General features: G+C 37.0%; 1 protein-coding gene across 1 annotated transcript in view; it reads right to left on the bottom strand.

Annotated features, from left to right (window-relative positions):
* Nucleotides 1-14,874, bottom strand: part of pum (pumilio) — a 415,697-nt gene that overhangs the window by 81,961 nt on the left and 318,862 nt on the right. The window contains exon 13 of the mRNA XM_090386283.1: nt 11,285-11,417. Coding sequence (XP_090242409.1) covers nt 11,285-11,417 — 133 coding nt within the window. The remainder of the gene's footprint in view (nt 1-11,284; nt 11,418-14,874) is intronic.

Genomic DNA, 14,874 nt, shown 5'->3' with positions numbered 1-14,874 from the left:
GCCAAAATAGTATTGAAAACAAGAGAAAAGCTCCTGTGGCAGTTTCATAGTTAATCTCTTCCATAAATAGTAACTTAATATACATACACATAAAACAGATTTAATTTTACCCAACCAAGGCATAATCTTGCAACTGTAATCAAATATATATATTTAAAGTTCTACCCACCCACACCAGGCTCTTGCTCGATTACTCTAAAGTAAAGTCAACTAGTCAGTGGTTCATTCAAGGATTCTATGATTAGCATACACAACTGTAATTAGCAAGACTAAATGAACAGGGCACCTCCGTAGCCAGGTGGGCAGGAGCAGCAGTGCGTAGCACATGCTTCTTGATTAGACCGAGGTTCAACCCGTAACCACAGCATACCCCCGGAGCAATATGGCCTTAGTTGCTAATGCTCCTAAAAACCAAATAACAACAACTAAATGAACATTGTTGCAAAGTTAATGGAATGGGTGGCAGCTAGATGAGAAGTGCTACTCTTTATTGCATGGATTACAAGTATTAACAGCAAATATCCCAAAATACAGATTCTCTCTTTAGAAACAATTTTAAATAATACATAATAAATAACACCGTGCTTGTTTAAAGTACAGCTCATGTATGTTGAGCTGAGAATGATTATTATGGCTACAAAAATAAAAATCAGTGATTGTTGTTATCGTGTGTGCAACAAACTGAAATATATATTTTTTAATCCTCCAATGGATGTTTCAAGTGTCCAAATATATTTGGACACATTAAAATTTACAATACCTGTGTTGGGAAATGCAGTCTTCTGCATTATTAGTGAAGTGTCTCCCCACCCCTCAAACATAAAAATACTGGATTACATATTCACCCATAACATAAATTATGGTTATGTGAATTCCCCATGATATTACCCAGGATTCTTAGGGAAGCAAATGGAAATATAAAATTTAAGGTACTATAACACTACTAAATTTTGCAAGACCCAAACAAAGTTTTCCTGCAGGGTTTCAGCAGTCTTTTCAAATAATATAAGCTATTTACAAGTTCTGGACCCAATTCAGACTTTAAATTTCAGTGTGTGTGTGTGTGTGTGTGTGTGTGTGCGCGCGAATAAATTTTTGCCATGCTACTGGCTTACGCATTAATTTGATTTTTATATGAATTATCTGTTATATATATAGATATATATATATATATTTTTTTTTTTTTGAATAATTCAATGAATTCATGAGGATATACTCTATTTAAGCATAAAAAGCATGCAGAGGAAACATGTGAGACAGAGCATGGAGAGACTTTGTAAGAGGAAAGTCATTAATTAACCTGACTGTTCTTTTTTCAAATAGTCTAGAAGCATCAAAATGGTTTTTTCTTTGTGACTTTACACATTTCATATGTTAGTCACAAAAGTAACTGTACAAATCTGAAAGTACAAACATCTAAGGTACAAATCTGACAGGGCTGTTTAGAAGAAAGGTAACACTGAAGGCAAAGAGAAAACCCAGTTTTTTTTTGATGGAGAGGAAGCAATATTTGTAATATGCTTCTGCCAAGAGACATTGCAAGTGAGAATATTCCCTAATATATTATCTTGTCCAGAAATTGCCATCAAGAAAATAAGCATGGAACAGTAGGCTCTTTTTGAGAGAGAAATAATAAAGTGCTGAGTTTTAGGACTCAAGTCAGATAAGTTTTCTTTGCCTCAATGAAGCATCATTTATTATTCAGACCAAATCTAGTGAGTACGCCAGTTGCGTAATCTTCTCTTTGTATTTATTCAGAACTCTCCAGTACCCAAAGGAGGTTCTATAAGTATAATTATTAAATCGAACAATATAACGAAAATCGTTCACGTTTGACTGAATGAACAGGATGAATCTTTCTTTCCTGACAGCATAACTGAAGTGCTTCAAAGTGGGTACAAATGCATGCACAACACATTTTAAAAATTGCATGGAACAAATATAGAAGCATATTCTGTGGCTAAAAATAAGGAAAAAGTACTTAGAAACAAGTCTCAAAAGTCTATTTTTGAGATATGACACAATCAAATTAACTGTCAATTATTAATTTATTTATCTAACCTTATTACTCAAATTATAAAACATAAAAAGGAGTCAAAATAAATCTTTTTATTTTAAAGATTTATGTTTTTGTTGTTGTTGTTGTTTTGGTTTTTAGGAGCATTAGCAACTAAGGCCATATTGCTCCGGTAATATGCGGTGGTCATTCCCTGACCTTTCCGCATCCTCCGTATTTGGTGGTGACGGGCTCGAACCCCGGTCTAATCAAGAAGCGTGTGCTACGCACTGCTGCTCCTTCCCACCTGGCTACGGAGGCGCCTAAGATTTATGTTCAGTGCAGCATTAAATGTGTGGAGTTGGTGATTTATTAGCATGTGTCATCATTTCAGGACTATTCATTACGCTTTATAACCACACAAACTAATCTCAAGTGATCATGGTAGTTACAATACATGGCTGTTCAGACCAATCCATAAGTTACTGTACTTTTTCTATATTTAAAGTCAGAAACATTATGGAAAAGCAGGCTCATGAATAAACCACATCCTCTATCAAATTTCAAGAGGCACATCTTCCAACAGGTTCCATTAACTGTTATTGCAGGTATGCCATTCCTGAAAGTCGGGCGATGGTGGCAGTAAGATGGGAGTAAGAGGGGAAAGAAAAACATGATCCATAATAACACAGCTGAAAAACGGACGATCACGTATACATTATGAAATGGGCTGATGACATAAGTTTCTGCATTTACTTTAAAGAATATATTGTGGCAACACAGATTATACCTTGCAGAAACAATCCTTACACAGACATATTGTGAAATGGATACAACTGCTGTTCAATCTACAGAAATTTAAGTCTAATATCAATGAGTATCTTCTGTTTTGCAAGCTGTAACCAATTCACGTACTATACATTCTACATACCTCTAAAATACTAGGTCTACCCACTTTGGCATAAACTATTTGATTTTGTAACCTACTCAAATAAAATTCAGAAGCTGTTGACTCAAACTGGTGCTGACTGCATTCATGATAGCATTATCACTGTTGAATTTCTGTCTTTTTTTTTGAGATTTGGAAATAGAAAATAGTCTCATGGAGCCAAATCCAGCGAGTAGGCCAGCTGAGTAATGTTGCGACTAGCCAATCATAAATGGTGATTCGCCATCAATTTGTATTGGTGCCCCAGGGGCTCACATCTGGTGAGTATGGGCTTGGCACACCTAGGGTCCTGAGCTGGATATCATCACTCTTCTCTTTCTTGGTGATTCCTTTCTACTTCGGGCTCCCCTCTCTCTCTCTCTCTCTCAAGGTAACTTGTGAATTTTCTTTGGCTGATGCAGCATAAGCCTCAGGCTTCCTTCCACCATATGGCTAATAATAATAAATTCCCCTCACACTTGAGCTTCAATTCCTCAGAAAATATTTGGCATTGATACCGGAACATCATTTCGGAAATCAACCATGATCACTCATTTTGCAGCCCAGAAGATGGACACCATAACTTTCCCCACCGACTTCTACATTCGAAACTTTTTAGGTGGGAGGAGAAGAGGAATACCTCCAATGTATGTTTCGACTGTATTTTTTTTTTTATTTTTTATTTTTTAAGGGTTGAAGTGGCCTATGTTTCATCCATAGTGACTTACCGGCCCTGAAACTGAGCTTCATTAGCTTCAAAATGCTGCGCAATCTTATGGCAACAACTCATTCTTTCCCCCTTCTGATCTGCATTCTTTAGGGACCTACTTCAAGGAAACCTTTATTTTTAAAACATTCACCACAATATTATGAATTTGCTCATGGGAGATGCTGATTGTTATCCCATTGTTCTTCAATGTTAGTCTGTGTGATCAGGTCATGAACGGCAGCCACATTTACAAGTGTTGACACGGTAACAAGGCCACCCCACTGCAGGGAGCATCTTCAACACTAGTCTCATCCACACTTAAATTCTGAAACATATAAAGACAAGATTCCCCTAGTGTTTATTGCATGGCTTTATGAATTTCAGCGCCATTCCATTTAAATGAAGGTACTTAGTGACTTCTTGGTGCTCGATCGTCTCAACAGTCGCCATTTTCATTCACCTTGCACAATTAATCAATGCCCTCTGTAAAGGAGGATATAGTTATAAACCAAAAACTTTCTGTGAACACACAAGAGTCCAAGTAGAGATATGCAATATTATCTCTCATGAAAATCTTTGTGATCTATTTTAGCTAAAAACTTATCGACCCATCCCTTTGTGTGTACACACACACACACACACATATATATATAATGTCCAACATGTACACAAAATGAATATATATATATATATATAAGTAATATTACCAAGTTCTGTCTTTGCAGCTGGTTGCAAGTAGATATACCCAATTGCAGGAAACCATATATATTAGAAAATAAAATATATATATATATACACACACCACGGCTAACAACTACAATATTTTGCAATGGCTAAGGCTGGATTCAGTGAGAGTAGCTGCCCACAGAACAGTAAAGTAGTGTTCAAATAAATTCAGTTGTAGACATATAGCAACAGCTTTAGAGAGCGAGACAGGAGGTGTTTTCTCATCTCATGCTGAATATAATCTAGTCCTGCAGCGCTGGCCTTTGAAATAGCAAGTGCAATGGTTAAATCCACTTGACTGAAAGGCAGGTTATAAGGCTCAGCTTCGTTTCTTTAAAACCAGGAACTCTTCAGAGTATGCGTTTCAGCATATATGCTAGAAAATACTTCTAGGATATTGTTAGTTATATGGCTCAGCTTTGATTGAAGAAAAGTTGAGTTATTGTTTTTCAACTTGCTTTTTTAAAACCAGGAACTCTGCAGAGTATGAAGTTTCACCAGATATTCTGGAGAATACTTCTCCTAGAGCACTGTCAATAGCAGTTGAGTCTACTAATGCACGCCCATTGTGTTGTAACATATATGAGGGAAGTGATGTATTTTTACCCTAATTTTCTGAATTTTTTCCAAGACTTTGGCACTGGTCATCTGGTTACCCGAGGATGTAAACTGGACCAGCATTCCTTTTGGCTCTGATGGTGTATAAATTGTGCTTTGGCATGGGCACATTTAAAGGCTATAAGATGTTCAGTGGTGAGATAATGTCAGAATTTCCCCCCATGCCTGATTTTGTGACTTCCTTACAGTTTTCACCATGCCATTAATAAACGTGGAAATTAGGATGTTTTTGGAATTACAATTGCCACTGCATGGATAATACACTCCGATGTACTTCATCAATTGAGTCCCGTTGAATTTGTAACAGGATCAAATTCCATAAGCAGTGAGAATGTACTCCAGTCTGCTTGATCATTCTTCCACTGTGGTATTCTAAATGGACGAGAAGGTTGTCCATGCACTATGGTAGATATTAAGAGAAAGCGATCACTTCCATAAGGATTCTGTTTCACCTCCCAGGAAAGCTTAGGTAGTAGGGAAGTGTGGGTATGCACATGGAACACACCGAAAGTGTGGGTATGCACATGGAAATAGGTGTTAAGTGCCACATTTAGTAAGGAGAGGCCGTTATTGTTGAGCGTTATTGTTGCATATTATGCGACTCATAAGGACAGCAATACGATCTTGTTCATTGGTTACTGCGCTCTCCCACAGGGTATATTCATTAAAATCTCCAAAAAGTAGAAGTGGAGAGGGCAATTGCATAATAAGATTGTTGAGATCTGCCTGGGAAATGTTTATTCCGGGAGGCAAATATATAGAACAGACTGAGTAAAAAACCCATTGCTAAGTGATCTGCTATTGCTTCTAAGTTGGTGTTCAACTGTCAGGTGAGAAAGGGGTATGGTTACTAACAAGGATTGGGACCCATCCCCATTCTTGACCATATGGATAGCAGTAAAATTTCAAAGGATGGGGGCATCATTTGCCTTTAAATACGTTTCCTGCAGACAAAAGGAAACAGGTTCATGTTTATGGAGGAGCATTTTTACATCCTCCATATTTCTTCGGAATCCAAAACAATTCCATAGTAATAATTTAGGGATTATTACATGGAGTTAGTGGAACTGCTGGCTGGCTTCCGAAGTGATATGGGTTTTGATTGGCCTCCTTTAGTTTTTATTCTGCTTTTGGGAAACAGAGGGTGCCCAGTATCCACTTCTTCCTCAGGATAAAGATCCAGAATATGTTCATCCACACTTTCTTCTTCATTTACCTCCATTGCATCCTGCATTCCACTAATAACAGGCTAGGTCTTAATGGGAGGAGGTTTTTCTTTACATGCTATTTCTTTAGTTGGTATTGAGATGGAAGTAGCGACTGCTTTATCTTGATGTGCTTATGTCATTAAATTTCAGGCTTGTGGTGTAAAAGAATCACATGATGAGGCCGAAATATTAGTCTCCTTTGAAATAGAAATCTTTCTCAGAACTACCTGTGCATATGATTTTCCACTATTTACTGATATTACCTGTTTCTCTGCTTTCGCATATGGGTGTTTTGTGCCACCTTAATTTTTTGGAATTTCCTCTTTCCATCTTTGGCATGCCCTTGAATATGCATGGTATTCACCACCACAATTCAAGCATGCTGGTTTCAAGGCAGAACATTCTTTTGTGTCACATTCCTTTCCTCCACAGTGAGCACATGCAGGTAATCCGTGACACGCTATCTGAGAGCGACCATGTTTTTGGCACCTGAAGCATCACAACAGTTTCAGAATGTACAGCGTTAGAGGACAATTCAGATATATAACCTTGATGGAAGTAGGTGGTTTATGTTTGTTTGTTATTTGGTTTTTAGGAGCATTAGCAACTAAGGCCATATTGCTCCGGGATATGCGGTGGTCATTCCCTGACCTTTCCGCATCCTCCGTATTTGGTGGTGACGGGCTCGAACCCTGGTCTAAACAAAAAGAAGCATGTGCTACGCACTGCTGCTCCTTCCCACCTGGCTACAGAGGCGCCGGTGGTTTATGAATGTTAACTGTAAGAATAAGAACCTTAGCTGGGACTAGTTTTCCCTCTTTACATATAAATATCTTCTTAACAGCTGTCACTCCCTGATCTCTCAGTTCGGTGCATACCTCCTCTTCAGATGTTTCGAGGAGATTCCACTTGGCAATTATACCATGGGATGTATTCAGTGTTCCTTGGAGAAGCAATTCTGAATGTTGCACTGAGGATGTTTCTACTAAAAGATCACCCTATCTAAATCGTTTTACTGACTTTGGAGATCCTGCCAGCCCTTCAATAAGACCCTTCTGAAAGAAGAAGGGCGACATTTTATCTATTTCCTTTTCACTAGTAGCATGTATAATAAGTTAACGAGGTACAGGAGAAGGTGCAGCTTCTGTTCAGATTTCTTTTTAGGTGTTATATTACGTTCTTCATCAATTTGAAAGATTTAAATTACTCATAGAAGGGGAGCAATTAAATGCAGAACCTTTAAGGTTCTCCACCCAAGGTGGTGCCCAACAAGGAGATGTTCACTTATGAACTAGCAAGGGGGTGTGCTAGCAAGTGAGACACCAGAGTTACCTAGGAACTATTCCCATACATCCAATAGTTTTTGACCCTGTTCCAGGACCAAAGGGAAGGAGATCTATTGGGATAAAGTTGACACTAGCAAGTAACCTTGCTAGCCAATTGATCCAAAACAGGCTAATACAGGACCTCCTGTCTTGGCAGAAGCAGGGACCAAAGCAGTGTATTAAGGCCAGGCCCTCCTCAACCACAAGACTTTCCCTTTCTGGAATGTCCATGGATCACAGTGTGTGGCAAACATAGCGGAGATGGGGGAAATCTGGTGCCATCGGACAACTATCTGTATGGCAAAAATGCTGGATTCTAGTGATGATGATCTAGAACCAATAACTTGAACATGTATATGTGTCCATGTCATGAGTGACTCCCAGGCTCTCACCTAACTCCACTTGTATATACTCTATTTGGATAAAACCTCCAAAAAAAAAAAGAAAAAAGAAACTCCCTGAAAGTATATCTTATTATCTTACTGTGCTAAAGCACAAAATCTCGCAGCCAGGATACTCAACCTGGGAGCCCACAAAAAAAAAAAAAAAAATAAATAAATAAATAAATAAAATAAAATATATAATTTATGAAGAGGGGGGGGGGGAACCCCAACCGGGAAAAGTGCTTTACCAGTGGGTGCCAGGAATCACACTCCCAGTGTACATAACCTCGAAGCCAGCAAAAAAAAAAAAAAAAAAAAAAAAAGAAAAAGTAGATAAATAAGTAAATAAAAATAAGCAATAAAATAAATTAAATTAAATTTAAAAGAAAAAAAAATTTAAATTATAATATATAATTAAAAAATTCCACACCCACTGGAGAAAATTCTACACAGGTGGGTGCCAGCAATCCCACCCCCAGCCTGGGAGCCAGCTGTGGCTCCCAGGCTGGGGGGTGGGATTGCTAGTGGATTAAGTGGATAAATAATCACCTTCTAAATTTACCTTAGGTTTAAAGACCTGTCATAAGGATTATCCAATGTCTAAAGTGCCGAAAAACAGTTACACACAACTCTTACAATAAATTAAATCTCAACTGATTAAAATTGAAGGCCCCGTGGCCAGTCAGGACATATCACAATTCCATTACTGGAAAAAACCGTTTATTATCCTTATTATCTAAGTAAAACTAACCCTGGGGATAAACAATCTCGTCACCTCCCCAGTGTCACTTATATCCCACCGCTGTTGCCATTTCATAACCAATTGATTTAAAATATCCTTCTTGGCCTTAGTCAAATCAGTAACATTATCATTAGTAATATTCATAAAAGAAATAATTATACCTTTTTTGTTATAGTAGCAAAATGCCTATACACAACGTATAAGTCCAATGGTAAGTGGCCTGGCCAACACCTGCATTGCATTAGTTGAAATTGTCCCGCATACATTTAAAATAACTTTTTTTGTAAAATAATAAGAGAAGTTTACCTCAATATAGTACGTAGAATACTTCTGTATGATACTCTCCAGAAATTAAAATGAAAAAAATCGAAAAACTTACAATAGAGTAACAAATAATTTAAACAATAATTAAAAATCTATTAATGCAATTAAAAATAAGAAAATTAATTAATTGAAAGAATTTAACAAAAAAAAATGGCAAAACAATTTTGCTTCCTGAAGCTGACAACGCTTTTTGACCGTATGTTGTGATCACAGGAATGAAAATTACCGAATAGGGTTGAGTATGAAACTTAAATAGGGATTATTTGTCTTCGCGCATGCGCATAAAAGCCCAAGATTCGGAGATCAGATATGGCCGGCAAACATTAACAGAATTCTTGTGTAATTTAATTTCTACAGTTTCTACAATTAATAGTCGCGTATCATTACATTGGCCAATAAGTATTTTGGCCTCATTAAATAAAAAAGTATGTTTTTCATTAACGGCACTGAAGGCTAATTCTGACACTTCTGAACGAGAAGCATGAACTGAGGCCCCATGTTAATTAACACGAATATTCGGAGGAAAATGTGTCGAACCTTGGTAAGATGATTGTTTATTGTTTATTGGTTTTTAGGAGCATTAGCAACTAAGGCCATATTGCTCCGGGATATGCGGTGGTCATTCCCTGACCTTTCCGCATTCACCGTATTTGGTGGTGATGGGCTCGAACCCCGGTCTAATCAAGAAGCGTGTGCTACGCACTGCTGCTCCTTCCCACCTGGCTACGGAGGCGCCTTGGTAAGATGAGTTGCAATCACTGCAAGAAATGTTGTATACCAGGTCATTAATTTGTGTTGCAAATGAGGAAAGGACTGATTGATTGTTCACTATAGTGTGTAATTTCCATATTGGCCTGGCCACAATTTAAAATCGGTATCTTTAAAGAATCTGTTAAGCTGTTTGTGCCAGTGTTCAACATATGGGACAGAAATAAAGTATTTTTTGATATTACTATTGTTGATTGGTGTAGTATTTTGTATTCTAATTCGGTTTATTGTAGCAAGGGGATAACGCCTGTTTAAGAATCTGCTGGTTAATATTTGTATTTCTGAGTCCAAAGCAGATTCCGTCGTTGAATATTTGTAGGCATTTAGAAATTGATTAAAGATAATTGATCTTTAGTAGGTGAACGGGGTGATAGCCGTTATAATGTAGAAGCATACCAGTGTTTGTAGGCTTTCGATGAATATTAAATTGAATTTTATTCGAATCTCGAGTAAGCGTGAAATTTAGAATTTTTTTTTTTTTCCAACTGATTTTCAATTTTCAGTTAATTTTTCAATTTAACGAAAAAAATTGAAAAATTTAGAATTTTGCAATTTTTTTTCGTTAAATCCTTTTAATTAATTTTCTTATTTTTAATTGTGTTAAATTGAGTTTTATTGTTTTAAATTAATTTTTAATTATTTTTTAAATTATTTGTTACTCTAATTCGATTTTTTCGTTTTAATTTCTGGAGAGTATCATACGGATGTGTTCTACGTACTATATTGAGGTAAACTCCTCGTATTATTTTACAAATATTGATATCAACATAGAACGTATTGAGCATTACAGCTCTGGTTCATACTATTTAAAATAACTAAAAGCATAGACCTCTGGATCAAAAATAATTTTTGTTTAAACTTAACATTTACAACTCTATGATACCACACTGAGGCAGCATAGGTTACAATGGGTAAAAACACTGTTTTGTAATATAAATTAAGCAGCCTTCTTTTCGGATCCCATTCAGATCTAGTTAACCTTGTTATTGCCAAACTGAACTTTTTATCTTTCATTTTCTGTTCAATAACTTGAACAGAGAGACACAGACACTCCCAAAAGAAGCATCCACAGTTCAGCTTCCCTAAAAAGGATTTTGCTGAGCTGCTTCATGTTCTCTGCTAATTATTCTGTCTCCATCTCCCCTCCTCATGTTCTTGGTTTTATCTTATGCCATTAGTGAAGGTGTTCAAGAGCAGGTGTGGGCACTGGACCTCAGTGATGCTCATCAGGAGGAACAGCAGCACCAGCATCACTGGGGCATCCCCCGACCACATACAGGTGCCCACATTGAGGGGGTGCACCAAGATAACAGACTACCTAAATCCAGCATTGGTGATGCATCTTCCATATTATTTATACTTTAACCAAAGTGAAAGTTAGTTTACAAAAGGTGAACCAGGTTTTTATTTTATAAGAAAATAATCTATTCATGAGTTTTTTATAAACTGGTGACAGGTTCTCACCGTTACCAATACAATGAAAGAGAAGGTAATATAAAGCTAACCTAGATATCTACACTCATAAATATACAGGCATATATTCAACAAAATACTCACTTTCTTTGCAAGGTTCTTGTTGGAAATAGAGAATTAGAAGACCCAAATACATTATTAGTTAAATGTCCATTTCTAATCATATACTTTGCTTCAGCTCCTGGGGCAGCTGACAGCATACGCCCCCCTAAGGCACCTGTAATTTAATTAGGTACAATCTCAAAAACCACATAGGACAAAACACAAATTACAATGTGAACATAATAAGGCAAAAGTAAAAATGTTTTGAAAAAAGTTGACTTCGACTGTGTCCATTCCAGAATTTTTCTGTATATTACAATGTGAACATCACAATGCAAGCTAGTTCAAAAAGATCAAGAAATTATAAATAAATGCTTTATAAAAATTACACTATTATTGCTCTTTAAAAAAATTTTTAACACATGTAACCTTTTTTTTTTTTTTTTTTTTTTGTGAACTATTCTAATACATTTTGAAGCATAATATTAATATAGTAAGTTACAGTTAAATGTGTCCCTGAACAATAGAGCACTAAACTATGCACACAATTGCCCTACAAGAAATGGTAAGAGCTGTATAACATGGCCAGAATTTTAAATGACATCTTTTTAATATGCTACATCTAAGATGTCCACTGACAAACCCAAATGATCAACTAACATTAAAAGAATTTCATCTGAATAAACCAACAATTTAAAATTTTTCAGATATAACTACATCAATAGGGAATGGAACTAAAAAAAAAAAATTTTTTTTTTAAAAAGAAGGGCTTTGCTTGTGATGCTAATTGTTTCAAGTGTATTAAATTAGTTATCTTAAAATCCATAGCTTATATTTCTGTGGAAATATGTAGAATGTAATATATTGTAAATAAAATGTGGAAGACAAAATAGTTTATGGCTAAGGGTTCAAAAACATCAAGTTGGCTTTATACACCTCAATTAGATCATCTACTTTTTGGATGTGATTAGATCATCTACTTTATCCTGTAATTGCAGTGTCTGTAGACTAGGCAGTTACCTAGTCTCCAGACACTGCAATTACAGAATTTAAGCCTTTCTTGGTAACAGGAACCCTTTATATCACCAACTAATCTCGTTGCCCTTCTCTGTATTCGTTCTGGCAGCTCTACATCTTTCGTAAAATGAGGCCTCCAAACCTGTATGCATTGTACAAGGTGTAGCCTGACCATTGCCTTATATGAGGGGATAATCACCTCCTCGTACCTGCTAGCAAAATCCTGTATATCATTGACAAGATCCCATGAGATACACTTGCAGCTGATTTGCACTGCACAATTATCCCCAGGTCTCTTTCATTCTCCACTATCCTGAGTGCAGAACTGCACAGTTGGTAGGTTACTCTGGGGTTACTGCTACCCACATGCAGTACTTTGCTTTTGTCAATGTTAAGCTTCAGTTGCCACCTCTCAAGCCCATCTGCTCAACTTTTTTCTAGATTCTGTTGCAGTAGAATACTGACATTACCAACCTTCGTATCATTTGCAAACATTTTTTTATGAAACCCCAAACACGAGAGGTATTAGAACCTATAGTACTTAGTACTGTGCTTGAGTTGGAGGTTGAGAAGACAAGGGAAGATATTTGTGACATTACATGTAATCTTCTGTAGACTGTAATTTTCTGGAAATACATATGAAGGAAGGTTCTTCCATAAAACGGCAGTTGAATGAATAAACGAGGAAGATGAAAAGTTGGTTCTGTGAGTTTGAAATTGGACAGTAAGTGGATGTTGGTGGCACGTGTTTGGAGTGTTTTGAAAGAGAGAGCGGGAATTATACAAGCCAATTCAGAAGAACAGTGCCCATGGAAATATCTGTAGAAAAGGCATGCAGCAGAAAGAGTACGTCTATGAGACAGCAAGTAGAGACTCTGTTAGAGATGATCATTAATGAACCTAACTGCCCTCTTCTGAATGGAATCAAGAAGCCTGTGAGAGAGATTTGGGGGCGCCGCCCCAGAAGTAGGAACAATATTCCGTGGTAGGGCCAATTTGCGATCTGTACAGAGTAAACAGCAATTTGGAAGAAACGTAACACTGAGAGCAAAAGACAAACCCAAGTTTTTTAGATGCAGAGGAAGCAATATTTCTAACGTGCTTGTGCCAAGAGAGATTAGAAGTCAGGGTAATCCCCAAAAGAGATATATCATTTTGCCTAGAAATCCGAGTGTCACCAAAGATAAGCATAGGAACAGAAGAATCCTTTTTGTGAGATATAAGATAAGACTGAGTTTTTTAGAAGTATTGAAATCAACTAAGTTGTCTTTGACCCACTGGAGAATTACCTGGAGATTGGCATTTAAGGAATTGGTAGTGGATATTCAAGAAGTTGAAGCTGATTGAGCAGGGTAAGGTTTCTCAAAATGGAAAGTGGAATGCAATGTGCTATCGTTGGCTGAACTATGGATGGGATTTCGGTCAATGGAAGAAGGTCATTAATATGGCAGTTGAATGAATCCTGCCAGCCATATACAAGAGGAAAAGAGTAGGGCAAAGAACAAACCTTCGGGGACACCAACATAAGTGGACGATAATTGGACAGGAGGGATTTGTCACCCTTTTTAGGAAATGGCTGGATATGAGAAAATTTCCAAGCAGAAGGAAAAACAGCTTTGGAATAAGAAAGTGAAAAAAGGCAGCAAAGGACATTAGTAAGTTCGGGGACAGGTTTTGAGAATAAGTGGAGAAATACCATCAGGACCTGGAGCTTTCTTAGCATCAAGATTCATCAAAATCCTTCTGACATCGTTTTGACGGAAGACCACAAGAGGCATTGAATGGAGCATGCTGGGAATGGTGGGAGGTGTTTTACCAAGATCATTAATACATGAGTTGGAAGAAAAATGGGATTCTTGGAGGTCAGTGTTATCCTTGGCTGTTATCCCAACTTACGTAATACTCAACTTACTGAAATTTGACTTTACGTAAGTTTTTGCTGGCTGGTGCAAACTTAGAAAAATCGCGGAAACGTATTTTGCATCCCGGAGGAATAAATGGATGTATCGTAAAAATATCGTAATGTGAATCCAATAGCACATTCTTTTGTTTGTAATTCATTCCAAGTCCTTGGAAGCTGACAATTTTGATATAGAACTAAGCTCTTTATCTCTCTATAAGGTCATATTTATAATGGAAATTGCACTACCCTTTCATCATTATCATATGTTCCCGAAATAAGAATCAATTTTGAACACCTTTGTTATATTTTTCTAAAGGACGTTTCTGAATGTCACAATCAAAAAACAATATGAACTTTCCGGTTAATTGGGCTTTTCTGTTAGTGCATCTAATTATAAACGGGTAATAAACTCGATCTTATTGCATTTGCAATAATACTAATAACTGAAATTGTGTGGGTTTTTGTGATAAGGTTTTTTTTTTTTTGTTTGTTTGTTTTTAGTTAGTTGTTGGAGCATTGGCTTCTATGGCCATAATGCACCTCCCAAGGTTTTTGCAGTACTCTGATCCAAGCCCGAGGCAGGATTCGAACCCGCGACCTTTGGGTTGCCAGGCAGGCACTTTACCCACCTGGCTAGCCCGGTCGGCTTATGTTAAGGTATTATGGTGAAATGTGTTTCCCTTCACTGAAATCTTCAATCATATATAAAACA

Source organism: Mastigoproctus giganteus, chromosome 12 (genome assembly GCF_048544385.1).
Source record: "Mastigoproctus giganteus isolate SK-2022 chromosome 12, ASM4854438v1, whole genome shotgun sequence".
In the NCBI taxonomy this organism is placed as follows: domain Eukaryota; kingdom Metazoa; phylum Arthropoda; class Arachnida; order Uropygi; family Thelyphonidae; genus Mastigoproctus; species Mastigoproctus giganteus.
This window is presented reverse-complemented; position numbering and strand designations above follow the sequence as displayed.